Source organism: Melanerpes formicivorus, unplaced genomic scaffold (genome assembly GCF_026170545.1).
Source record: "Melanerpes formicivorus ecotype bairdi unplaced genomic scaffold, bMelFor1.0.p_v2 SCAF_39, whole genome shotgun sequence".
Lineage (NCBI taxonomy): Eukaryota > Metazoa > Chordata > Aves > Piciformes > Picidae > Melanerpes > Melanerpes formicivorus.
This window is the reverse complement of record NW_027142391.1, coordinates 141,875-168,086: the sequence shown is the minus strand read 5'-3', so window position 1 is coordinate 168,086 and position 26,212 is coordinate 141,875. Positions and strand designations below refer to the sequence as shown.

Genomic DNA, 26,212 nt, shown 5'->3' with positions numbered 1-26,212 from the left:
CCGTGAAATGTGTATGTCACATCAGTTGTACGTATACATACATGGGTGCATACAAGACAAGTCTTAACTGCACTTATGCATAGCTGCATTGGCTGCAAAGCAGGTAAGGGGAAAAAGCTGGTGTGCTCACAGTCATTCTCAACAAATGTTTTGTATGACATTCCTCAATCTCTTTTGATCTTCCAAATTGTCTCCCCCTTTTTTCCTTAGTGTTTGGTTTTCTAACTTCATTCATCACCCTGATGAGAGAAAATGAGATTTTTCTTGTGCTTGCTCCTAACACCCACACAGGTCTTGCTTTGAGGCACTGAGAAATATTGCAGAGTAAACTCCTTTTGCTTGGTTTGTGCTTCTGAACCTCATGGTGCTTTTTGGACTATCCAGCTGTCACCAATGTAAGTTGGCAGGAAAAGCAAAGCTGTGGATGTATGCCCTGGTAGTACAAATCCTGACAGACAGATTACCTTTGCACATAATTCTATTAAAATAAGCTCCTTGATTACTTATGTTCTTATGAAAGCATCTGAATAGGATGTGCACTTAGTATTTTATGTGTATTGGCTCTGCTGTGAAGTTGGGGGTGAACTGGAAGTTATTAGTGCTGTAGGAAAAAAAATATGCTTTTAGGAGGGACAAACGTGACCGCAGGTCTTGATGTACTCTTCAGTGTCCTCACACCTGACATAAAAATGGATAGAATTCTAAAAATAGATTCTGTGTTCCCCTGATCACCCACCCCACCTCAGAAAACCAACCAACCAAAACCCCCCAAAAGAAACACCCCAAACAACAACAACCAAAAAAAACACCTAAATGACTTTTTCTTTCATATGCTACATTAAAAAAACCACCAAACATTTTTCCAGATTCTGAATTCAATTCCATTCTTTATTTGAATTTAAGAAATGTACAAGTGATAAAGAATTTATGCATTTGCTTTATTTTAAAGATCATTACAGAAAATTCGTGGGAATTACTTCACACTTGATTTGTGAGGTGAATCCAAATGATGGGTGAGATTTTGGAGCCACTAACTAGCTTGAAGTTTTAGCACGTGATGTTTGTTCTGTCATAAAGATTGCCTTTAAATTGTTAACCAAAATGAAGTATGGTAGTTGAATATATAACCCTTGGTCAGGGGTTATATATTACATTTTTAGTGTAGATTTGTGGTAATGAGATGAAGATGTTGAAAGTAGATGTGAAGAGTCAAGTATCATTGGAAACTCCTCTCATCCCGTTCCTGGATAGCTGTGCATTTTGCTTTCTCTCCATGGCCTGCCCTTCCACTTTGCTGTTCCTATGTGCCTGTGAACACAGGAAGAATAATTTTCTTTGTAATTTAGCAGCTGGGAATCCTATCCCAGATAAACTTTTAACATTTCCAGGAAGCCATAGGTACTTCTCTTTAAAACATAATGACTTTGTTTTCTCCTCCTCTAATTGGCACTTTCCATTCTAATAAACCAACACCCACAAAATACGCAGCCACATGATCATTTCAGTTAATACAAATCGTCACTTCCAGTCCAATAGACTCAGTTAATTGTGCAAACCTGCAACACACCCATAAAGTGGCTATCTAGCTTGTTATGCAACGATGAATCATGGAGGAAATGTGGAGTGCAATTAAATACAGTGATGCAAAGATAGTAGTATGAAGCCAAAATCAAAGTATAAGTGATAGTCATCTGTATTAAATGTTTGGTTTTGCATGTTGTTTTCAGAAATTGCTTCCATGATATCTGCCTGCTGCACACATGCCTGGCCTATGTTTTGACAAGTTAAAAAATGACCTGCAGACCTGTAAATAAGCTGAACCAAAATAGTCTGTCCAAATAGTCTCTTGAGAAAGGGAAGGTATGTGGCTCAATTTCAGACTTGGTATGTGGGCACTTTCTAATTCTGTTGTGATCTCCCATTTTGCCTTGCCTAGCTTTGGAGGAAAGCCTTCCTCAAGCTTCTGCTGTGAAATTATTTCTAGTAATACAGGCCTTATTTCTACGTTGCTTTGGTATCCCCTCACTCTAGCAGGGAAAGATGTTGTCTGTATATTGAAGGAAAACTTTGGGCTTGGGCAGAGGATGGTGTTTCTGGGGATGGGTTAATGATTTTGCTTACATCCTCTTTTTATAACCTTTAAAATAAGCTTTACATAGAGAAATGTATGTGAGCAGAGGGGTGGCTGCACAGTACTCTGCAAATCTGTTACTTTGCCCTTTCCCAAGTTGCTCCCTGTATGCAAGAGCATTTGTCTGCTTATTTCCTTGTCTTCTTCACACAACAAACACTGGTGAAAGGCTACTTTGGGGAAAGCTTGCAGGTCTAAACAATTTTGTTGTCCAGTCTTCCACAGTCCCCCAGAAGTCACGGCTGTTGTAAGTGGGTTACATCTTTACCAGGTCCTCTATTTTCTGATTACCTGTCAGTTTTCCATGTGCATGTCTGGTCCCATTTTGAACCTGTTAAGTGTGGCTGCCTCCACAACCATTGATGGTAGCAGACTCTGGGATTTTCTTTCTCACAGCATAAAGAAGTGTTTTCTCTTACTTGCTCTAACCCAGTTTGCTGCTAGATTCCACAGGTGCCCCTGCTCCTAAAATTAGGGGGTCTAGCAAATAACTATGTGGTGAGAGCTGTGCATTCAGCTTGATTGCTGCCTTTGTGGGGGTTGTTAATCTGGAGTATAATCCTTCCAGTCTCCCATGTCCTTGTTCCCTCAAGATGGACACCCCAGCACCATCAGTCTTCCCTCATGAGCCCCTGTTCCTTCAATTGCTGTAATTGCCTTTCTGTCTACAACACCCTCGATGAAGAGGCCAGAGCCACACATGGGATACACTCTGACTGGCCGTGTCTTCCTGCGTTGTGCTGTCTGGTTTTGGCAGCTGCTCAGCTTTGAGCTGTTGGTTGTGGAGGGCTGTCAGGTATGACTTGGTGCTCTGTTTTCTAAGTTGTAACTGCCAGTTCTGCGTTCGGTGTTGCATCGGCTTGGCTCATGTTGCTTTTCCCTAGATGCATTAGTGTGTATTAGCTGCACTGAAGTTCCACTGCCTCCTACAGCAAGTAGAGCCCATGGGAGTGACTTTCTCTGCAATATATGGGTAATGGCTTGGAAATGTCACTACAATTTATTTGAGTTAACATACTTAGGTAGTTTGGATGTACTTACACAGTTTTGCTTGTACAGACATTTCCCTAAGCAATGGTAACAGACATGGCTTGTTTGTAATTCCTGTCCTACAAATTGGAAGGACAGGAAGATAGATTTATTTTGATTGTTTTAAATCCAGCTCCTCCAAGCATTTTCAGTGTAAAAGAGACTGCTGAGGAATAAAAGTGTATACTTGTGTCAGTGGTAGCAGCTAGCTAACTGCTTTGAAGTATAGTAGTTTAGGATGCCATTCTGTCTGCTAGGGTGGGGGCATCACCACTACTTAAGTACTAAGTGGGAACACAGCACAGCAGCTGATTTCAGTAATTTTGGTTTGCTTTCTGGGCATTTTTCCAGGAGTTGTTGGAGGATATGCTTTACATTTTAGGGCTTGGAAGTTCTTAGAACAATCTGTAGCACGAGCTAGTTGTGGGTTGTTTTAAAGTGAACGCACATTATGTGAGGAACTGGTGCCTTTAAGTAGCCCCCGTTGCAGTCACCAGCAAAGGTGCCCCTTCAGGGCAGTGTGAGCTCAAGGTGGCTCTGAAGGGCCCACTCAGCATGCCCTGTGTCTCTGTCCGAGGAAGAAAGAGGGTCTGGAAGAGGTAGCCAACCATCAGCCTATCATCTGTGACACGTTACTGGAGCTGACTGCCAAATCCGTAAGGGACAGTGGACAGAACGTGAAGTTTCCTCTACCCAATTTCTAACATCTTTTTTTTTCCCCTGTGTTTGCTAGTGGGTTCTTTCAGAGGCAGTACACAGGGGTGGAGTTAAGGAAGATGTTATGTATTCTGTGAAATAAATCACATTTGGTGTAAGACAAAACTTACATTGAAGTATTAGAACACATTGACAAGTGGGGATAAAATGGTTCTTGAATAAGCAGCCCCACCTTAGGGCACTCAAGGAGAAGATGTTTCGGGGATTGTGCCTTCCCTGTCTGTTTGCCTACTGAGGAATTGTGTGGTACCTGATATGTTTCCTAGTGCACTTCAATATACGCCTTGAAAATGGCGTGGATAGCAGGATAAATTACTCAGTCTACACAAGAGAAATTATTTTAAGCTTTCCCTTTTTCCTCTTCCAGGTTGCATGAATAGCCAAACTCTCCATCTGTATGTGCACTTACAGGATGGCCAAGGGATCAGGCCCAGCCAGCATGGATTTAGGAAGAGCAGGTCCTGCCTGACCAAACTGATCTCCTTCTATGATCAGGTGACTGCGTGGTGGATGTGGGGCAGGTTGTGGATGTAGTCTGCCTGGACTTCAGCAAGGCCTTTGACACCATCCCCCATAGCAAACTCCTGGTCAAGCTGTCAGCTCATGGCTTGGACAGCAGCACTGCGCTGGGTTAGGAACTGGCTGGAGAGCTGAGCCCAGAGAGTGGTGATGAATGGTGCCACATCCAGCTGGCAGCCAGTCACTAGTGGTGTCCCCCAGGGATCAGTGCTGGGCCCCATGCTCTTTAATATCTTTATCAATGATCTGGATGAGGGGATTGCTGTGGATTTTTCATCATCAGTAAGTTTGCAGATGACAGCAAGCTGGGGCAGGTGTTGATCTGTTAGAGGGTAGAAGAGTTCTGCAGAGGGACCTTGGCAGGCTGGACAGATGGGCAGAGTCCAAGGGCATGAGATTTAACACATCCAAGTGCTGGGTTCTACACATTGGCCACAACAACCCCAGGCAGCGGTACAGGCTGGGGTCAGAGTGGCTGAGAGCAGCCAGGCAGAGAGGGACCTAGGGGTGCTGGTTGATAGTAGGCTGAACATGAGCCAGCAGTGTGCCCAAGTGGCCAAGAAGGCCAATGGCATCCTGGCCTGCATCAGGAACAGTGTGGCCAGCAGGAGCAGGGAGGTCATTCTGCCCTGTGCTCAGCACTGGTTAGGTCACACCTTGAGTCCTGTGTCCAGTTCTGGGCTCCTCAGTTTAGGAAAGATGTTGAGATGCTGGAAGGTGTCCAGAGAAGGGCAACAAAGCTGGGGAGGGGTCTGGAGCACAGCCCTGTGAGGAGAGGCTGAGGAAGCTGGGGTTGCTTAGCCTGGAGAAGAGGAGGCTCAGGGGAGACTTTATTACTGTCTACAACTACCTGAAGGGAGGTTGTAGCTAGGTGGGGGTTGGTCTCTTTTCCCAGGTAAGCAGCACCAGAACAAGAGGACACAGTCTCAAACTGTGCCAGGGGACGTTTAGGCTGGATGTTAGGAAGAAGTTCTTCATAGAAAGAGAGATTGGCCACTGGAATGTGCTGCCCAGGGAGGTGGTGGAGTCACCATCACTGGAGGTGTTTAGGAAGAGCCTGGATGGGGTGCTTGGTGCCATGGATTAGTTGATTAGATGGTGTTGGGTGATGGGTTGGACTCGATGATCTCAAAGGTCTTTTCCAACCTGGTTAATTCTATTCTATTCTGTAAGGCTGATTGGTCTGTAGCTTGTCAGGTGGTGGGGCCAGGCTGGGTAACAGGGCTTTTCCTATCTTGTCTCAAAGCCTGTGATTCTCCAGAGTATTTTTGCCAAATGGAGTTTTCAGAGGCCTTTTTTTTTTTTTTTTCTTTTAAAATGGAGATGCCCAAGAGTATTTTATGCTGTAAAATTTAGGGTAAGTGTATTTAATCACTTACATTCACAGTATCTGAGAAACTGTTTGAACTGTCCTGTTGCTGTTCATACATGAGAGATGCTGGAGCGGCTTGTTTGTGTATCGAGTTCTGGTACGGGTGTTTATCTTGTAAAGAAGATGCCAACAACACTGTTTGGCAAGCAAGTGAAAGGGAAGAAATGTCATGACAGTCATCATTTCTCAGTGTCAAAGAGTTGGCTTGATAGTTTGTCCTGATAGTTGAATAACCCTGGGCCACCTGAAGAAAGACTTGTCTGCTGAAGTCAGATTTAAGGTAGCTGGGATATCCCAGTCTGTATTTTGGTTTTGTTTTTTAGAGTTGTTATAAAGTTGGAATTCTTTTTCTCTTGGGTAGGGGCAGAGAAGCAGTTTGTCAGCATTTTCCATGTTACTGTGAATTCACCTGGAATTCCTTCAGGGGCAGCTTGCACAGCTGGGCTACATCTTTCATCTGCCTGAAGTTCTGTAGAAATTAGCACATGCCACAGGAGCTGTGGTGGCACCGCCTCATGGTAGAAGCAGTGGCTTCATCTGCAGTCTCAGGTAGTTTCCAAAGCAGGAGCTGGAAACAAGGTAGCTGCTGTTTATGGTGACTTATTCTGAAGTTCTTTTCAATTTTTTTTTTGGTGGTATCCAGAGGAGTGCAGTGGAGGAGAGAGAGAGACTCCAGTGCTGCAGTGAAGAAGCTCTGTGTATCCCTCGTCTGGCACAGGGGAATTCAAGCGAGGAATTCTTTGCAGGGGCCTGCAGGCATTCTTAGAGCTGAGAGGATGTAAGGAGTAAGCTGAGAGAGCAAAAGCAAGAAATCCCAGGAGGGTTTCTAAGCAAAAAGCAGCAAGCTGGGTTTTGAGAAGATGTGCACGTCACCATGAATGGCATAAAACTAAAGAAGAAAATTGTCAGAAGAAAAATTCTGTGGTTGAGAAAGCCATTATGTCATCTGCAGTCGAATTTAAGAGGGAACTTCCTCACAGTGAAGCACTGCAGCATTGACAATGGGTTGTTCAAAGGGGTTATGCAGTCTCTGTTCCTGGAGAGTTTCAAGATGAGAGTGAATCAAACCTTGAGCAGCCTGGTCTGACCTAAAGGCTGATTATCCTGCCTGGAGAAGGAGGTTGGACTAACCCTCCCACCTTAAATTGTGATATGATCCAATTTGTACTAAGCACAGGAGAACAGAAAGCTTTAGGAGTGCTTTTGTCTGTCTTGCTTGAATGTTATCTGTAGAGCAGGATCATCTGGAAAAATCCAAGTATTGTTTGCTGACATAGTGATTAATTTGAAATGTTCCCTTCTAAAGCTGCTGGACTGAGGAGTTGCCTATATGAGTGTGGTGAGCTGTTTCTTTTTTTGTGTTGAGTGAAGCCTTCTTACAGTTTGAGGAGAAACTGTTTTCCCCAATAAGGAGCTGAGGACAGAAATTTCTGAAAGGTTGCTGTCTATAAAGACAATGAGTTTCACAGCTGGCAGACCCAGCTGCTGTTGCCCCTCCCCCCGTCAGCCACCTGTAGCAGGGCTAGAGAATGTTTATAAACATCTCAAGTTACCATGAAGTTGCAGGATTCTCTGAAAATCAGTCAGTGCAAAGAACCTGCATTCTCTGTGTGTGTAAGGCTACAGACTTACGAACAGTAATTGCTCACTTGGCTGTTCCTTGAGGTTGAGTCAGGAAGGGTGGAACAGCAGTTGGCCAAAGGTAAGGGTGCTGCTGAGCCCTTCCCTGAGACAGGCTGGAGGCATCTGGTGCAGCAGCCTCTGACACTGGAGATGCTGGTGGAGACTGAGTGCTTTGGCAAGAGGCAGCCTAGCATCTGACTCAGAGGTTGGAAAGGGCTGTACTGATGACACTTGCTGCAGAGCAATGCATTAGGCATGCTCAGTTGGAAAGAGAAGTAAAAAGCTGTATATGAAGTCATCTTTGTGGCTAAGATGTCAAAATCTCTGAAATGTATTCTGGCACTGTGGGAGGGAAGAGGTTAAGCAGAAGTACTGCATCTACTGTCACATTTACAGTCTCACCTGGGCCTCTTGCCAACAAAGCCAGTATTTCAGGTTGGATGAGATTCAGAAGAGGCTAGCCCTCCTCTTAAGTATGTTAGATCTGGATGCTGTCTCTGAATAAACTAGACTGTAAAACAGAAATGAGAGGCAAACTGAGCCCAAGTGTCACTTTTAGTGTTGCTTTTCTGTGGGGAAAAAAAAAAGAAAATGCAATTGTGCTTCATCTGCCTATTATCAGGTGAGAAAGATAAAGACACATGAGACCCCACCTGGAGTACTGTGTCCAGTTCTGGAGTCCCCAACACAAGAAGGACATGGAACTGTTGGAGAGGGTCCAAAGGGGGGGTAACAAAGATGATCTGACAGTTGGAGGACCTCTCCTACGAGGATAGGCTGAGGGAGTTGGGTCTTTTCAGCCTGCTGAAGGGAAGGCTCTGGGGTTGGGAACCTTATAGCAGCCTTCCAGAACCTGAAGGGAAAGGGGATTTTTTACTATGACATTTGGTGACAGAACAAGGGACAATGGTTTGAGACTAGAGCAGGGGGGAGATTTAGATTGGATATTAGGCAGAAATCCTTTACTGTGAGGGTGGTGAGACACTGGAATGGGTTGTCCAGAGAAGGTGTGGATGCCTCATACCTCAAGGTCCTTAAGACCAGGCTGAATGAGGCTTTGAGCAACCTGGTGTGGTGGAAAGTGTCCCTGCCCATGGCAAGGGGGGTCGAAAGTAGATAATCTTTAAGGTTCCATCCAACTCAAGCCATTCTATTGTTCTTCAAGGCTGCTGCAGACTTGGCTTAGATGAGTCCCAGAACACTGCTAGCCCTCTGAGGTCCCTTGTTGCCTCCTGGGAGCTGCCAGTTGTTGTCAGAGAGGACAGTCCACAAGTGCTTTGTGTTGGTAGTAAGGCTGAGTAGTCTGCCCACAGTCCTTTGCAAACAATGACTCCAGCCCCAGAAAGACTAGCAATTCTTAATGTTTATTTGGCTAGGCTCTTGCAGCAGAGGTCCTAGAGAAATTCCCTTCAGAACAGGTAGGCCCTCATGGATTGGAGGGTAGCTTGCATTATTCAGTTCTACCTGTATCTTCTCTGCATTTGAGAGATGTTGTTACCTAAAATTCCCAGCAGAGAATTTCTTAAGTCCTGGTATTTCCACCTGTGAATGATCCTGGCTCACCAGTGGTTCTCTCCTGTGGCTGCATTGTCTTTGCTAAAGGATTGAATTTCCTGTGTTAATAAGATGCCTAGCTCAGATATTTGCTGAGGTTACAAAGTGGGAACCAGACTTTTAAGAGGCTGTGGCATAAATCTGTTGTTGATTATACTATTATTATTATTTTTTTCCCCCCATCAGAGAGGCTTTGGAGCCTGAAGGATCACTTGGAGTGCAGTGTGTGGTGTTGGCCTTTTTGGCTCTGTGATGAGGCACTGCACAGAGGAAACTCTTATCACCAGGCTAGCTCCATCTCTGAGGAAAGCTCTTGCAGGGCTTTTCTTGTAAGTCCTGCTTTAAGGAAATTAATATTGGCAACTCTCTTGGGCAAGACAAAATTAGCATAATCCCTTTTTATTTTGGGTCCAGAGTACCTACTCCTTTAGTAGCAATGCAGAGACTTATCTTTTTCCTGAACTTACACAATGCAATGACTGCCATTATTCATTGTGGTGCTGTTAGGAAGTTAGAGCAGTTATTTGCATTGGGGTCAGCACATGACCTCTGGAGTTGTCACAGCTCAAATTTGTTTTGCAGCCTCCCCTTACTGTGACAAATGTGTTCACTTTAGAAACGTTGTCCTTGCCTTGTGGTCTCTTTTGTAGTTAAGTCTTTCACAGAACCAATAAGACCATTTTCATCGCTCCAGTCTCTGCTTGCCTCACCCAGATGTTTCTTACGTAATACCAAAATGTGTGGTGCTCACCATGTGTCAGTTTACGTGTGTGTGTTAATCAGAGGAAATGGAAAAAATCCTTTGTGGCTGATTGCTCTGCTTGGAATGATGAGAGGGAAAGCTGGTTCTGGGGACAAGCCATTTCTGCTGCTTGTTGACCAAAGACACTAAAGCAGTGGAGAAGTTCTCTGAGGAATAGTCAATGTGAGGTTAATGTGTCATCTGGTTTGTTGAGAGTTGGCAAAGCAAGGTATACTTTTAATATTTGCCTCCTCCATCCCTTTCTAAAATGCACTCACGTCCATCAAGGGCCAGCAACACAACCATCCTGAACTGATTTTTATGAAGCTGAAACACTGTCAGGCTACCTATCTGCATTCTTAGTCTACTAAGCTGCTGGTGAGGAAAGGAAATAGATTTACATAAATACAAGCCAAAGGTTGGAGTTAATCAGTCTCCAGTAATGGAGAGCCTAGAATTCTCAGGGACTTGTCTGTCTGAGCTGGGAAGTGATAGCCCATTATGTACTGATCAGAAGGGAATTCATTGCTCAGCTGTTTGTCCTTCTCCCTTGTCAGTCTGCTTCCACGGCCTTGCCGCAAACACCGGATATCGGGGCTGCGCAGGGGCTGCAGCTTCACTCGTCTGACTCAGAGGATATTTGGAGTCATGTATCAGCCAGATGTCACTGCCTGTCTACAAAGAGCACATGCAGTTTGTGAGGGTACTTTATTCAGCAGTGTAAGGACCCTCTGCTTGCTGAGGGTCTGAGATTTTTACCCATTACTTCTTTCATTTAAGCTTATTTACCATTCAGATTTAATTGTGTGAGCTGTAGAGGCTATAGAAGTATAAACCCAGGTCTGCAGTCCACATATGCACAAATTCTCAGCTGCATAGTTAAGAGCAGAGTCTTTTTCTTAATTGAACATGTTAATTCCTTTTCTTTCTGCCTCAGAAAGAGGAGATCTGGGCCTGTACTGCTGAGAAGGTTACTGTTTGGGCTTACTGGAGCTGACAGTTAAAACAGCTTATCTTGTCTTGCATCCCAGCCTTGGCAACATTCAAGTATTTAGCCTTAAAATAACTAACCGCATAAATACATGCTTATGTTAGAATTTGTCAAGTGCTAAGATGTATTCTACTGGGCATCTTTTATGAAAGCTGTTTGCAATTGAGTTACATTTTTAGTAATTGGAAGTTAAAATGGTGGGATGTTTAGTACAGGGAATCAAAATGAAGCATTTCTGGGACCAGAGAAGGCTTTTCTGTTTTTGTCAGACTAACCGTGACCTGGAGCGATGAAAGGATGATTCTTGTTTCAAAGTTGCCCTCTGCAACATACCTTGAATTCCTACAGTTTAAAGCTGGGGCTGGATCAGAAGAATAACTGAAGATGGGAAAACAAGAAGCTAGGGATAGAATTAACAGTTCCTCTCTGACATTTGTGGCTTTGAAGTGGCAGTAGAAGCAGCTTCAGCTTCTGCCTTCACAGTGAAGGTTCTATAAATATCCTTGAAAAAATGGCATTTCAGTTCTTTATTAGATTCTTATGTGGAATAATGCATTTCCTATTTCTGCTTTCACTGTCCAATGCGTCTTCAGGGAACGATTACAAAGCAATGTATATGAATCCAATTACTGTAACTAAAGTATGATTAGTAATGTTAGTGTATGTTGGTGCAAGTGAGCAGCTGTAGTTCCTAAGACACAGATCAGCATTCCCTCTGCAGTGCAGCCAGGTACATTATAGTATCACAAAATGTAATAATGGGAAAGTCTTATGGAATGCCAGTAGCTACCATGGGTTCGGAAGGAAGCAAGGGAGTTAATTTTGCAAAGAATCAGCTATTTGAATTGCAGATCACATAGCCAAGGGTTCTGCTTGCCTTGTGCAGTTACCTTGCATAAACTTGCCTGCTGGGAGTGTTGTGAGATCATTCAATTTCAATTGGTTTGTTTTTTTTCTCAGAGATCCATGCAGAGAAATACAGCAATAGAAGACCAGGAAGGATGGTAAAGTAAACCTTTGCTTATGTGTTTTGTGTAAAGAGACAAAGTTTCACTGAATTGTCATTTTAATAGCTATAGATTCTTATGTGTGTCCATTGAAATCTACTGTCTGTGGTGAGTGAGACAAATACCAACTTGTAGAATGCTGCACTGATGGTAAGTAAACATCTGTTCTAGCTGGAGTTTTGGCCATTTTGGACATAACTCTCTCAGGCTTAATTCCTGAAGCAGTTCTAATTTTATCTAACAAACAAAACATGACCCCACTTCTTCAGCCCTTACACTGATACATTCATCTAAATGTTGACTGTGTCCATGTTAGTCTGTATTTAAATACGACAGGCAATCCTAGTTCTTAAAACTATTAATGATGTATAACCGTAGCATGCATTCTGCATTTCTAGACACCCTGTCTTACTACACACTTGTAGATTTCTCTGGACTGTGTTTAGTGCTTCTTTTAAGGGAATTAGAGGATTTTAAAAGTTTGAGTTGGCAATTTCTGTGGGGAAGGACCTGCAGGAGACAATGTGGTGGTTGTTTGGCCCTGACGAATATCCAGATGTTTTGAGTATGCCTCACATAAAGCTGCAGTGCTAAAACTTGATAGACTTTGAAGTTTGCCTCTTGACAGGATTGACAAAGACTGAATAATTGGAAGAGTGTCCTTTGTAATTCAGTAGATTTAATGAGAGAATGGAAATGCACTCTGAGGCAAAACACATACAGGAAGCAGAAGATGAGACTGCTTAACTCAAACTGTGTTCAAATGAAGATTAGCTAGCTAGATGAAGATGCAAAGCAGAAATGCATTTGTTTTCATGGATAGATGCATGTAAGCACAGAGGAGCACAGATTAGGGCATACTCAAGGGAGTCATTGATGGGATGTAGTAGGGATGTAGCCAGAATCACAGATGTGTTCATTCTGTATGACCATTTTGGGAAACACTGTCTTGTAGTGGAAGAATGTGAGGAGGAGGGTTACACAAAGCTGTAAGAGACGCCAAGTGTCCTTTGTTTGTGACTCATCAAGGCAGTGGCCGCTTATACTTGCTGCTTTCTGACTAATGCAGGGGTTATTACTGAGTATTCAAAGAATATTGGAGGTTACTAGTTCAGAATTTGGATGCCTTACATAATTTTGTTGCAATGGCTGACTCATTGGGTCAGTTTATTTAACAGGCAAGCAGTGGTAAGCAAGGGAGCTATTACAGGGTATACCTGCATTGGCTTAGCTGACAGTACAGTTTGCTCCTTGTCCTAATTACTTCTTGATAAGATTTATCTCCTTTCCTGGAGGCAGAGAGCGCACAGCACTACCTACAGGCAGTCTGAGTCTTGAACAGATATCTAGCTGATGGAGAAGTGTGTGGGATTTGTTTTGTGGATTTCCCGAAATCTCATTTTACATGACTTTGTGTATAAGAAGCAGTATTGGTTATCTGTAAAGCAATGTGCTGTAGACTGCGTGGAAAGGGAAAAGGCCAGTCTGGAATAATCAGTCTTTTGTGTAACACAGACACTCTGAAGCACACTTGTCCCTAAAGATCTCTATCTCTCTTCCCGCCCCTCCTCCAGAAATTAGCATAGCATTGCCCAACAAAGACAGACAGTTAACCTTGGGCAGAAGTCTTCACGTAGCTTGTAGGCCCCAGCCTGTGAGTTTGCCCTGCATCTCCACATAGGTGATAGTAGATTCTAGACATACTTCAAACCTTGTTGAAATGATTTTTATTTACATTAAAGCTTGCCAATGATGTTGCTACTAGAGGGTAGAGAGAAGAATGACAGTCTAGAGTATGTCCATGGGTTACCTGTACTAGTGAAAAAATCAGGCAAGATAAGCAGCTTTCAGAAGGAATGTGGCTTTGTTGCTACCAGGATGCCATTAAGGACCTGAAAGACCATGGGCATTTTAAAGGACTTATCTTCCCTTGCCCCAGGACCCATCATGAGCCTTTTGTTGTCTTCACATCAGCTGAAGTAGTAAAATTCTGGGAACTCCTTAATTTGCAGTCCCTCAGCTTAGAAAGTGGTTTAGAAAGCTACATTCCCTGCCTGATACTAGCTCTTGTCAGGCACTGGATCTTTCCCCTCATGGGGAGAAAAATACTGTTACAAGTGCCCAAGGTACTGCTGACTTGTGTACATCGTGTCTCAAGAGTCTCCTGCTGCAGTAATGCAACCTTACAGGCCTGGGGAGGAGTGGCTGGAAAACTGCTCAGCAAAAAACCCCAACAAGCTGGGAGTGCTGGTTGACAGCTGGCTGATTAAGAGCCAGTGTGTGCCCAGGTGGCCAAGAATGTCAACAGCATCCTGGCCTGTATCAGAAATACTGTGGCCAGCAGGACTAGGGTAGTGATTGTCCCCTTGTATTCAGAGCTGGTGAGACTGCAGCTTGAATCCCAGGTTCAGATTTGGGCCGCACGCTACAGACAAGGCATTGGGGTGCTGGAGCATGTCCAGAGAAGCTGGTGAAGCCAGAGTTAGTGTGGCACAGCTGTGTACTGGCAGTGGAGAGCTGGCTGACCCGTTGGACTTGTGCACGTGGAAGAAAAGCAGGAATGTAGTAGAATATGTGTCATTGTGAACTGCTCATACATCCTTGCAGTCCTTTCCTTTCACTTTCTGCAGATGATCTGAGGTTTCCATACAGGTGCAGAGTAAAGCATCAGATATGTTCCTCAAGTAAAGGTGGGAGCAGAGTGGGCGAAGGGCCTGTTCTCATCTTGACTGCAAGTGCTGCAGTCATCTGGGCACAAAGGCCAGGCTCGGTCTCTAGCACCGCACAGTGGTGTTCAGGGCTCAGCATGTTGGAGCTAGCTAGAAGCCTCTATATCACTGAAGGTTTTTAAGGTCATCTGCCAGGATGCTTGAGAGCAAGGTAAGGTTAGTAGATCTTGCCTTGAGGCAAGGGAATGAAATAGAGGACCTCTGTGATCTTGCAAGATCTTTTCTAGCTTTTCCTGTAATCATTCAATGAAAATGACTTGGAAAAGCAGCAAACGGTAAACTGGTAAGAGGCACTTCTGGTCTGTGTTCAGATGTGGAAGCACAAAAAAAAAAAGAGCCAAAAGAACCTTGAACAGTCTACATCTAGGAAAGTAAGGAAAGAGCAAAGAGTTCAGAGGCAGTGAACACTAAAGGGAGAAACGTCATTTGCAACATGATCCCCATTTAAGGTCTTCCCATAACCAGCATCGTTAAATCTGTACCTGTATTATCATTTTAAATAACTCTTTCAAACTTCCAGTTGTGAACTTCTCTCTGATAGGGCTCCTTGTAATTGTCACGAGAGCTCGCACTCAGTTATTCTGCAACGCATTCTTCCTAAAATCCTCCCTCGAGTCACCTATAAAACAGGTAGAGGTGAAACAGAATTTACTTTGTGATTATTGCCCCCTTTTGCTTGCATTTAGCAGTGTCTCCTAAATTTTCGGTCATTAGAAATCATCAGCCCTGTTGATTCTGCAGGTACTCACCATGCTAGAAAATCCTGCCTATGCCTCTTTGCCATGCAAAGTCTGATTTGATGTTACTTTGACCTGAAAAACAAGAAACCAAGTAGGTTAGTAGACAAATCTTGGGCCTACCACCTTACTTGTGGCAGGGAAAAGTACATCTCTAGCAATCAGAAATTTGTGTTGGGGTTTCTTTCTTGTGGTTGTTGGGGTTTTTTGGGTTTTGGTTTTTTTTGGTCAGGTCCTATAAATTAGGGCAGTTCAAAAGAGGTGATTTTTTTTTAATTAATCAGAAAACATTTGTCCCAAATGTAGTAGGTATTGGCAATTTTGGAAATTACAGTTTAATGGAAGCCAAGAAAGGAGCTAAAAACAGTGGCAACGACACATAAACAACTTGGGAAATGGAAGTAAAAGACAATGTGGAAGGGGTTAAAAAAACCCAAACAACTGAAACACACATAGACCAAAAAACCCAAACCATCTTCCAGCAAACAATGAGAAGTGTTTCAATGAGGATAAAAGCAAATGTAACAAACTATAAAAACAGCTGCAATAATTGACCATTGCTACCATTCATAGGGTAATACAGAAACACTCAGGGTTGTGCATTTGGCCAGAGATTCTCCACAGCCACTGGTGGATTAAAGCACCTATGTCAAAGGTGGCAGAGTTTTGTTTGTGGATGAACACTGAGCTGGGAGGATGTTGGGCTGTAAAACAAGGTTCAGTACCAGTGTAGCAGGTACTGGGACAAAATAATATCTCAAGAATTTATAGACAATAAGTTAAATTACCTCTAAATCTATACCATGGAAAACTGTTGACTAAAAAATAGGAATACTTTGAAGTGTCATGAAGAACTTGGAAGGTGTTGCAAGGAGAGATGAATAGACAAAAAATATAATGACTTACGGTCTCTGACTAGAACTTCTCTGCTAGTAAATTAAATTCTGTGACATTAACAGTGACAGAATTCCAATTTCAAAATTACTAGGGAAACACAATTGTAGCTTAACGTATTTGGGATGCAATCAGAAAGTTGCATTTAACATGGAAAAGTTGCCTTTTTACTCCACTTAACTTGCAGAAAAATATGCAGAACATTTCGGTGTAAAGACAGAACACTCTGGAAGAACTTGATGATTGTTACTTTACATATGAAAAGTGTTTCTATTCAATTATTTGAGATTTTTATCATGCAAATCACGCAGGAGTGGGTGACTGAACATTCCAAAAGGCTTAACGTAACTTTTACCTTGCTTGCTTAGGCAAATTGTGACACAAATATTCCAATACTTGTCACCAAATTTAATCTTGTCCCAGGGTTAGAAAACAGGTCATAGTACATTGTTTGCCATTTTGTTGTGAAACTTCTGTGCATTTTCATACCAAGGATGCAAGAAAATTTCTAGGCCAACTGACTTCACTGGTACCACAGTTTCCTCTCAGCAGCTACAGGTTTCTCACATATTTCACCTTTTTTGAAGAACACAAGCACTGAGGAATTACTTGGTCTTTTGGTTGTTTACAGTATCTAGGAACAGTTTCTCTGATGAGCCTGAAAGAAGTGCCAAGTTTTAACTTTGCAATCAAGTGTAAACCTGAACTGGAGCTTGGTAGTAAGCCCCACAGTTCTGGCATTTGAGATCTAACAGCATTGTAGGCTTTCTTTTGTGTTGCAAGCTCATCAGATTTCAAGCACATTTCCATGCTTATAAAGCAGCTGAGCTGACCCAACACAAATGAGTAAGTGGAAAGCCACAGAAAACCAAAGCTCTACTAATTACCTGCAACTGAATACCATTTCTCAGAGAGACAATACAAGATGCTGATGAAATGCAGATATTCACTTCTGGAACCGGATGCTGGCTGGGGAGTTGGAAGCCTTCACTTCAGGCTGCAGTCATCCACCAGCTGACCTGCTGCTGGCTAAGAGTGATTCAAGCACAAAGGGCTCTGCTGCCTCTGCGTTCCCAGTTCTGCAGCTTGTGACTCAGGCTCACGTGCCTCCCTCCCAGGCAGACAGCCCAGGGCTTCTCCTTGTAGCTCTCAAATGAGCTGCTCCTTGCATTCAGAGCAATCCCATGTTCAGAGTGTCTCTGGAAAGCTCAGAGTTCGTTAACAAAGAAAAATGAGGAAGTGTTAGTGGAAAATATATTCTACTTTGGATCTGGAGTAGTGGAGTTCATCTGCTGTCTAAGCAGAAAGGATGGGCTGGGAAGGAAAAGCAGCTGGCACTTCTAGGAGGGAGGAGGCAGGTTCCTAAGTGATGCACAGGAGTGGGCAGCACAGGAAAAGCTGTCATCTTAGCAGCAGTGTGTTGCCTGTCAGGGATCCGACACCCACTGTTTCCACAGCACCAAAGGCTCCTGGCTAAAATGCATGTCAAATATGATGAGCCTGCAACACTGAAGAAGAATTCAACTGCAGCTACAGCTGTTTGGCTAAAAGTGTTAAATACAAACGAAAAAAAAAGATAGCATTTGTGAAGCTCTGAAAAGAAAAACCCAGGATACACAAGTTCATTTGTAATAAGTCTTCTGTGACAGACATATGCGGACGGGCCTGATGTGCCTCTTCCCAGGATCCCCCAAACACTGCCCAGAAGAGCAGAAAGCTGCTGTGACAAGGAAACCTGAAACCTTAGAATGGACTAACTGTGTACCTGCAGAAATCTCATATTCCTCAGGGGAGAGAGGGAGAAAAAGAGAAGTCAAACTAACAGCAAGTCTGTTTTTATTCTACTAGGCTGAAGATTAATCAGATTACTTTGAGGCCTAGCCTCTAATTTTGGATCCAAAAGTCATGGCTCTTGTTGGAGAGAGCAACTAATGCATGAGTGTTATCAGGCTCAACAAAATGCCATCCAAACAGTGTGCAAGGATCCTTTGCATACTGTGTATTTGCCCTAGTAGATAGTTAATCTGGGTTACTGTTTGCTACCCATTCCATTTCTCTTGCTCAAGAGTGTTAGCAAATGCCTATTGGACAGAATGTTCTGTTCCTCTCTCCTTTAGTTTTTTTTTTTCCTCTGCTAATGCAGGCTAACTTGCAAACACTGTGTTGCAGGCTGGCCTCTAGTCAGAGGAGTTTCTTTACTGCTCATGGGGGAGAGTAGAAAATATCTTAAGAAACGTCTGCCAAACAGGGAAAGATCATTTAACCAAAGGGTGAGCAAACAGAAGAAAATAGATACTTAGAGCCATTGACTGAGTACCAAGGTGAATAGTCTGTTTAGACTAGTAGAAGGAAAAGGCAGGCTTGTGAGTAGCAACAAGGAGCGTTCACCAATAGCCCCTGTCGGAAACAGAACTGCTGTCTTGGCTGCCTTCCAGCTGTTTTAGTAGAGGGGCTGTGTTTGAAAGATCTCTCTAAGAGGTCTTCAAAGACCCCCTCCATACTAGTCCCACAGGCATTACTTCTCAGTATCCCAAATGATCAATCTTCTTCAGGTGCTGATCGTACACTGCATCAAAAGTGTGGAGTGCTATTCAGGTACTATGAAGAGCAGGCGATAATTACTAAAGCTAGTTAACACTTGAGTGTGACAGAAATCCTGGTTGCTACCTGATGTAAGGGGAATGGGAGATGATAGGCTAGCAAATTACTTGTATCATATAAATGTTTGTTTCCAGCAGGTATTTCCAACATGTCAGAAATGAGCATTTAGGAGAGAACCAAGACAGGGGAAGTTGGGGAAAAAACCAAACACCTTATACCTTTGACTATGATCCAGGGAAAGGTGACTTGTACGTGTCATCCAGCAAATGTTCTCAAATTGAGCTCCCATAGGAGAATTTGCTGAGCCATATACACTTGTCGAGTCAGGATGCACAGCTCCTGCTTTTGTCTGTGCTTATGGCTGTACTCTTGAGCTTTGAGGTTTGTTTTGGTGTTTTAGGCAGTTGGTGGCCCTGAAAGTTGGTGGCTGCTAGTGTCCAAGAGTGGCACGGACATGTCCTTTTTCTGTTTCTGCATTTCTGCCCTTTTGTCTTGGTGAATGTGAGGTACAAGGAGGGCTGTCAGTGTGTCTTTGAGACTATCCAGGAATATTAAAGCACCTGTATGTACCTGTTTTCACCAAGTGGCCATACCACACCCCAACATCTGTCTCGATAAGGTAACTGATTGCTTGGGATGGCACGTAGACATCCCTGTGCTCTCTGCCTGGTTGCTAGACACTTTCAGGCAGAAAGGGGATAATGGCCCCTGCCTCTCCTGTCTGACAAGCACTCTGTATGGATGGAAGAGACTTATTAAAACCAGCAGAGGTAGATTTTCTGGTTTTTCTTGATAACTGGTATAAAGGAGAGAAGGGAGCCATCTTTGCATTGCAATTAACATCGAGTGCTATTGCAACTCATCCTGTAATGCGATATAGATACAATCTCAGCAGAAAGTTGAAGGCTGCACTGAGTCAGAAACATAGAGCAATGCTAGGTTTGAAGAAAGTAATTAGCCTCAGGGACCAAGTGGTTTCTCATTTCCCCTGTGGTAAACACAGGAAAGTGGGACAGTACTTCCCATAGGCTTCTAAAGTCAATTTAGCCAAGGTTCAGGGCCAATTTATAAACCAAAGTTTTAATGAAAGCTTAGCAAGAGGCAGGCACACTTCTGCTCTTCCTGCGGCGCCGACCACGTATCTGTCTCTGCCTGGGCTCCACTGAGTCAGCCCAAGCCTCTGTCAGGGCAGCTGCTGGAGAACATAGCCTAGTGCAGGACTCTTTTGGTACCTCTCACCACCTCTCCTACCCAGGGTGGTGCAGTGTAACACACCTGCCAAGGACTGGCTATGCTTGCCTGCAGGTAGATGCTGTGGCCTGCCCTCTGCACAGTGCCTCACTCTGCTATCTCTTCCTGTCAGCCTTTGTATAGCAGTGTCCTAGCCCTTCCTTGTGCTGCCCTGTATTTGGCCTTCACCAAAGCAGTTTGAGGTTTTCCAGAGCTCACTGATCGTGTGAGTTCTGCTTTCTTCCTCCACTAAAAAGATCACAAGTGAACTGAATCACAGAAATAGGGAAAACTTTGATCTTACTAATGACAGGACCTACTGGCTGGAAGCTGCAGTTCACAATTAATATGGGAAGCAAGGAACTGAGCTATTCAGGGATGACAGTAGTCTCTATTTATGCTCTGTCTTTAAATTAAAATTGAATTTGGTTCTAAAAGAGATACAGCTCACGCTCGCTTCAAGCGACCACAAATTCTTGCATCCAAGATTCTTGTTTCTGCTTTCCTACTCGGCACCTTTCTGTGGTTTGTCACATCTGGAAAAAAATCCTTGCACAGTCTGTGGCATAGCTATGTCCACTAGCTGTGAAACACCTGGCCCACTTGAGGCATCACAGTTAAATACTGTGATACTTCATTGGGTTGTCACAGTGCTTTGTGTGTTCCTGCGCCTCTTTCCCTGAAGCTGGACCCAACAGTGACACGTAGCACTACTATGTTGCACGTAAGTATCTTACAGGTCTGTAGTTAACGCTTTCATTCAGAAGTTGGCCGGTCAATGCAGCCTAGGTATGTTGCCTCAAAGGAGACTTTAGCCTTCTTTCATTCAGTAGCTTGAAAAACAGAAGATGACAAAGGTCTTCTGAAATATAATTATTTCCCTGGTTCTGTATCTTAGTGTTGGTTACAGGAACTGGGTAGGAAATAAACGTAAACCTCCCCGTTTGGACTCTAAAACTGTTAGGACTGTAGCCTTACCGCACCAAGCACGTTCTCAATCTCCTGGCTTCTCCAAGTGCCCCCTAGTGACTAATGTCCTGAATTGCGCTGGCTTTTTGTCGGAGACACCAGCCTTTGCAGGGGGTGGGTAGGTGCTGGGGGCAGGGGCTAGGTAAATGTCCTCGTATTATTTTGATGGCAGCATTAGTTTGTCTTGCAGAAACGAAGAGAAATATTCATTGAGCAGTCACTGAGCAAAGCTCAGGAAAGCAAACAACGGAACGCGTGCACACTGCTGTTGTGGAAATAGCATGTCAGAACCTAAACACAACTTAGAGCAAACCACTGGCAGAAAAACTCCTGGGCTGTCACTGCACAGTACTTGAAGTTTCAGTACGGCATTACTGAAATTTTGCTGAATAATTGTTCACTAAGGCTTAGAGAAGGGGCCATAGCAGTTCTGGCTTTCATTTGATACTGCAGCTATAGACTATTGTGATAAATTAGAATAGAATAGGATAAACTGGGTTGGTAAAGACCTTTGAGATCATCAAGTCCAACCTATCACCCAACACCATCTAATCAGCTAAACCATGGCACTAAGTGTCCCATCCGAGTCTCTTCCTGAACGCTTCCAGTGATGATGACTCTACCACCTCCCTGGGCAGCCCATTCCAATGGCCAATCTCTCTTGCTGGGAAGAATTTCTTTGTTTGCACTGTGACGGTACTCCAGGTTTTCATAAACCAAATTGGTTCTTTATAAAGACTTTTCTAGGTTGGTTGGTTGGTTGGGGAGAAAAAAAAAGTAGTTTACCATATTTTGTAAGCCATTTTGAACTATGGTCCAAGACCGTAGGTCCTCCTTTGTGTATCTGTTGATAGTGGGGACATTTCTATTATTAGAGAGAGAGATAGATTAGGGCCAATGCCGTACACTGTAATTGCCTGGCTGACTTGTTGAGGCATCTTTGAATATATTTTGTAATAGATTGACCTTACCTTGCACCCAAGGAAATGGAGTAGATTTGCTCTGTTCCTGGAAAGAGCAGGAGCAGACACAACCTCCTTTGTACTTTGTCATATCCATACAAGTGCAGGCTTACAAACTACAGAGGTAGTTGTCAGAACATGCATACTTGCTTCTTAAAAAATATCCTCGTGTAGTCATTCACTATGTTGAATTTACATTCTCAATTAATTGACAACTCAGTTTTCATGTGCAAATGGATCATTGGTGTAACCGCAGCTGTTCATTCTGCAGCAAAATATAGGGGTTTGTTTCTGGTGGTGCTTTGTGTGTGAGTTTTTTGCTTGTGGTTTTCCTTCACTGAAGTAAAAATTCAAGTGTGATTTTAAAATGTTTAATTGCATCCATTAATATACCCAGCATAGGAGTTTGGTGAATCCAGGTTCAGGAACTGGGCTATTGAAATCATATGACGGTGTGCTAAGGGCCAGATACAGAGGTGGCATATATGAGACTTCGTTATGTTCTTACATTGTATTAGCCTCCTACCAACTTCCTTACACCTACTCAGTTGGCATGTAAGGGATGCTAGGGCAGTGTAATTTATGTGGCAAGTTCTTCTTACCATATGAGCACTAAAAATGTGTAACTGAAATGCATCTCACCTTGCTTGAACTTGCTTCTTTTTTTTTTTTTCAATTGTTCTGTCTTACTCTGTATCTGTGCTGTTTTTAATATTATAGGCCGCAGACCTCATTGGCACGACTGGACATTTAAAGAAGTAGAGATTTACTTCTTCAGCTGCTATCAGAAATGTTATGGAAGTCAGAGCTTCTTTGGGGTTTAGCAATAGAGCAAAAGTTCTGCTGTACCTGCAATACATGTACTGAAAGAGTTCAAGGGAAGAGGGCATTGGATCTAGAAGTTATCAAGAAGCAAGGAAAGCTGGGATTTAAAGAGTGCTTCAGCTTGTACGAATGTATTCACGAGGTAACTCCAGCAAGACATGAGGAATGGAATGAAACTGCATCAGGGAATGTTCAGATTGGACATTACGAAAAGATTCTTCAGTGGGAAGGTGGGAGGGGGATCAGTTGCTCGAAGAGGTGCCCCAGGGAAGTGGTCACAGCAGCAAGCCTGTCAGTTGAAGGAGTGCATGGACGACACTCTTGGTCATATGGTTTAGTTTTAGATAGTCTTGCAAGGAACAAGGAGTTGGACTTGATCCTTACAGGAGTTGGACTTGATCTTAACTTGAGATGTTCTGTGATTCTAACTTGCAACTTTTGTCATTAGCAGAACTAATTTTAAGGTAGTGTAAGACTATCGTGAGCTTGCCATTGAAGAAGCATCTTGGTCCCTGGTTGGCAAGCTCATCAACATTACAAATAGCCTAGGCTGACTGGCACCTCCTTAAAATATTCTAATGCAAAAGAATGACAGCACTGAGAAAACTGTAACATTGCCCTGCACTGGATAAAAGGAGGAAATATACTACATAAAAGGAAGAGCTGCATCAAACTTTCTGAGGGACTACAGGACTATTTGGAGCATTGAACTTGCATGGGAAAAGACTGTATTTAAGAGAGATGAGCCTGATGCCCAGTAGCAACTGTACAGGCCTATTCGTAGACTCTAAAGTAACTACAGTGCTTCCTTGTTCTCACAAAAGGAAAAAAAAGATAAAAAAAGGGGGGGGGGGGAAGAGAATGTCTTCAGGAATCGAATGCTTCAGATCAAAAAGACTTGCAACTATCATCTAGCCCAACTGCATGGGCATTTCAGGCCTGGCCAAAAGTTAAAGCACTCTATTAAGGGCATTGTCCAAATGCCTCTTAAACACTGACAGGCATGGGGCATCAACCATCTCTTTTAAAACTCCCCTCCCCCCCCAAAAAAACAAAACAAAACAAAACCACACCAAAATTGTGAAAAGTTCGTGGGCTGGTTTCATACATACGGAGATATCTAAAGTAATGTCTGTGTACAAAAGGAGGTGATGCAGATGCTGATACCTTTGTTCTCTGTACCTGAGCTGAGGTCTTTGTATCTCACTTCACTGCTGGAAGAGTTCCTGATTATAGCTTTGTGAAAGTGTACTTTTGCTAAAATACAAAGACTGCCTGAGTAGAATAGCTTCAGTATGCAATAGACTGGGGCATGGGTTTCAGAGGCAGTAGCAAACAAAGGTGTTCTACAAAGCCACATAAGATGAGTGGTTGTTTCTCCCCTAATCCATTCTGAAATCTCACCTAAAATTTCTTGGGCAATTTAATTCATACAAAACGAACGTTTTGAATCCACGGCACTAAATCCTATGCAACCTGAAAGAACCCTAGAAGGCTGCTGCATCTGTATACATCTACCTCTCCAGAAAACTATGAAAGCACCAAATGATGGAAAGCAGATGTGCTGTGTAACGAGTGCAATGAGTTTACCAAATCAGCTTGGGGACTAAGGCCTAGCACAACAGAGCTGACTCAGCCAAATGCTCTTTCATCGAAAACTGGCAACAAAGGGGTAAGAGATGTCAATGTTTTCATAGGTTTTGAATGCTTTCCTTTAATCTGACCTTTCTGATTAATAATTAACTAACAAGGAGTGGCACTCCAACCCTGTCACCAGCCCTGCCCTTGCCCCTGCAACCTTGAATCTCATTCTCCCAAACAAGAGAAAGACCATTTTGTTTTTCCTTTGGAAAAACTTTAACACATGGACAATAATTAACTTGTCGCTTCAAAAGAAGGCTATTTAGTTCTTTCTGTATAGTTGTCCAGTGGGGGGAGAGGGGAATGTGGTGTCAAAAATGACAGATCAAGCTAGCCCACTTATTCCTCCTAAGGAGAAAGATATATGAAGTGTCTTGTTCCAGGCACAGGGAAGTTTTAGTCTTTCCCGTGGTACAGAATGACAGGTTGTCCAGCATGTAACAGCATCACTGTGCAAAATTGCTTTGAGATAGGCCTAGCAATTACTCTTCTGTAAACTATGATGCTCTGAATTTTTCTCCTCTACTCCCCTGTCACGAAGCTCAGGAAGGGACAAATTTAAGTCCTCCAAACTAAGCAGTTCCACCACCCTCCTCTGTAAATGGAATGAATTCTGCTAGTTAGAAAAGAAAAAGGGTCACCTCATTTGACAGCCTTCCTCCCCCTTCTTTGTGTTTTCAGAAAGGGATTACACTTTACGATGTTTTCTTACACTATTGGCAAAGCAGCCCTTTTGTGTCAAGGACAACTAAGCTGTACCACAAGCCTAAACAGTTTGTTCTGAGGAGCTCCCTGTGGCTGTGCCCACAGTCTCACACGGAAACATGGCAGTGCAGAATGTGTACGTTCATGGCCCTTTTGAAGGGCTCATGCTTTGCACAAACATTTTGATGTGGATGAAAGTGAAAAGGTGAACAGTAGCAAATAGCTGAGGGCAACAGTGCCAGTGCTTGACAAGTTTCTCGCTCACTTTTGCCACATGTATCTTAGGGTCAGTTTGGAAACGAGAAGCTTACACAGGACCCTGTCTTAAAAGCAGCAAAGGGGATAAAAGTTTGCTGTGACTGTTGACATGCTGCTTGAGATGCAATTTTGAGGAAGAACACTTGTGAGGACAGATGAGGATAAACCTTTTCACTTTTCATTTAGGCCAGTACAACCCCTTTCTGCCATATGAACGTCATTGTGCTGTGAGGTAATAATCTGTAGTGTTGTAAAGAGGTCCTTTACACCTCCGTGGATTATGTAAACACTGATGAATGATACTTGAGCAGTATAAGGGCCAAACTGACATGAAAGCATTAAATGACAGGGAACAGGGAATTTGTGGCAATAACATTTAGTAATCTCTTGTGCCCTATCTGCTGCAAGATTACCCTAATTTCCCACGATTTCTTGATGCACGTTACATGAATTTGTGCACTAGCTGAATCCTACCTGCCTCTGACATCTTTTTCAGATAAATGAGAGCTAGCTTTCTACAAAAGGTGCAGCACCTTTTGTTCTTCAAGCAACTAAAGATTTTTGTGCAGGGCAGCTTTTGTTCTGCTATCGTAAACTCTGTCAGAAATCATCTCCACTCCCGCTAAAAAGCTTACTACCACAATGCGCGCAACCCTGCCATTCCCCTGCCAATACCGGCTAAGGATGTGGAAATAAGGGCTTGCACCTGTCCGGGGCGAGAATCTTCTTGCGACGAGGCAGCGGGCATGCGGGAGGCAGCCTGAAGTGCGAGTGGCTGGCTTCTCTCTTGGCCGGTCCCTAGCCAACCCCTACCTCAGCTTCGAGGGCTCTTCCCGACTGCCCTAACGGCCCCGTGACCGCGGAACGCAGCGGCTCCGCTCGCGGCTGCCATCGGCAGACCTCTGCAGAGGCGGGGGAGCGCGATGCGGGTAGGGCGGTGCGAGGGGCGGTCGCTTCCGCCAGCGAATAGCAGGGG

At 43.6% G+C, this 26,212-nt stretch overlaps 1 protein-coding gene and 1 long non-coding RNA gene across 11 annotated transcripts in view; one reads left to right on the top strand and one right to left on the bottom strand.

Moving 5' to 3' along the window:
• The window catches only part of SLC45A1 (solute carrier family 45 member 1), a 50,804-nt gene that overhangs the window by 8,021 nt on the left and 16,571 nt on the right, over window positions 1-26,212 (top strand). For 5 of the 10 annotated variants that reach the window (XR_010989708.1, XR_010989707.1, XM_068158090.1 and 2 more), the window contains exons 2-4: window positions 4,245-4,372; window positions 11,639-11,682; window positions 22,528-24,304. The exons of 1 other annotated variant lie outside the window; for it this stretch is intronic. Coding sequence is in view for 7 of the 9 variants with exons in the window: in XM_068158090.1 (XP_068014191.1) it covers window positions 24,273-24,304 (32 nt within the window). In the remaining 2 variants the exon portion in view is untranslated. Of the gene's footprint in view, window positions 1-3,019; window positions 3,105-4,244; window positions 4,373-11,638; window positions 11,683-22,527; window positions 24,305-26,212 lie in introns of those variants that run through there. 4 more of the 10 variants (XM_068158082.1, XM_068158086.1, XM_068158087.1 and 1 more) reach the window with 4 other exon arrangements.
• LOC137451023 (uncharacterized) lies at window positions 869-26,137 on the bottom strand. The gene is made up of 4 exons (XR_010989709.1): window positions 25,943-26,137; window positions 15,164-15,226; window positions 14,897-15,033; window positions 869-1,308 (listed from the first exon to the last, which is right to left on the bottom strand). It is a non-coding gene; the product is annotated as an uncharacterized lncRNA (long non-coding RNA).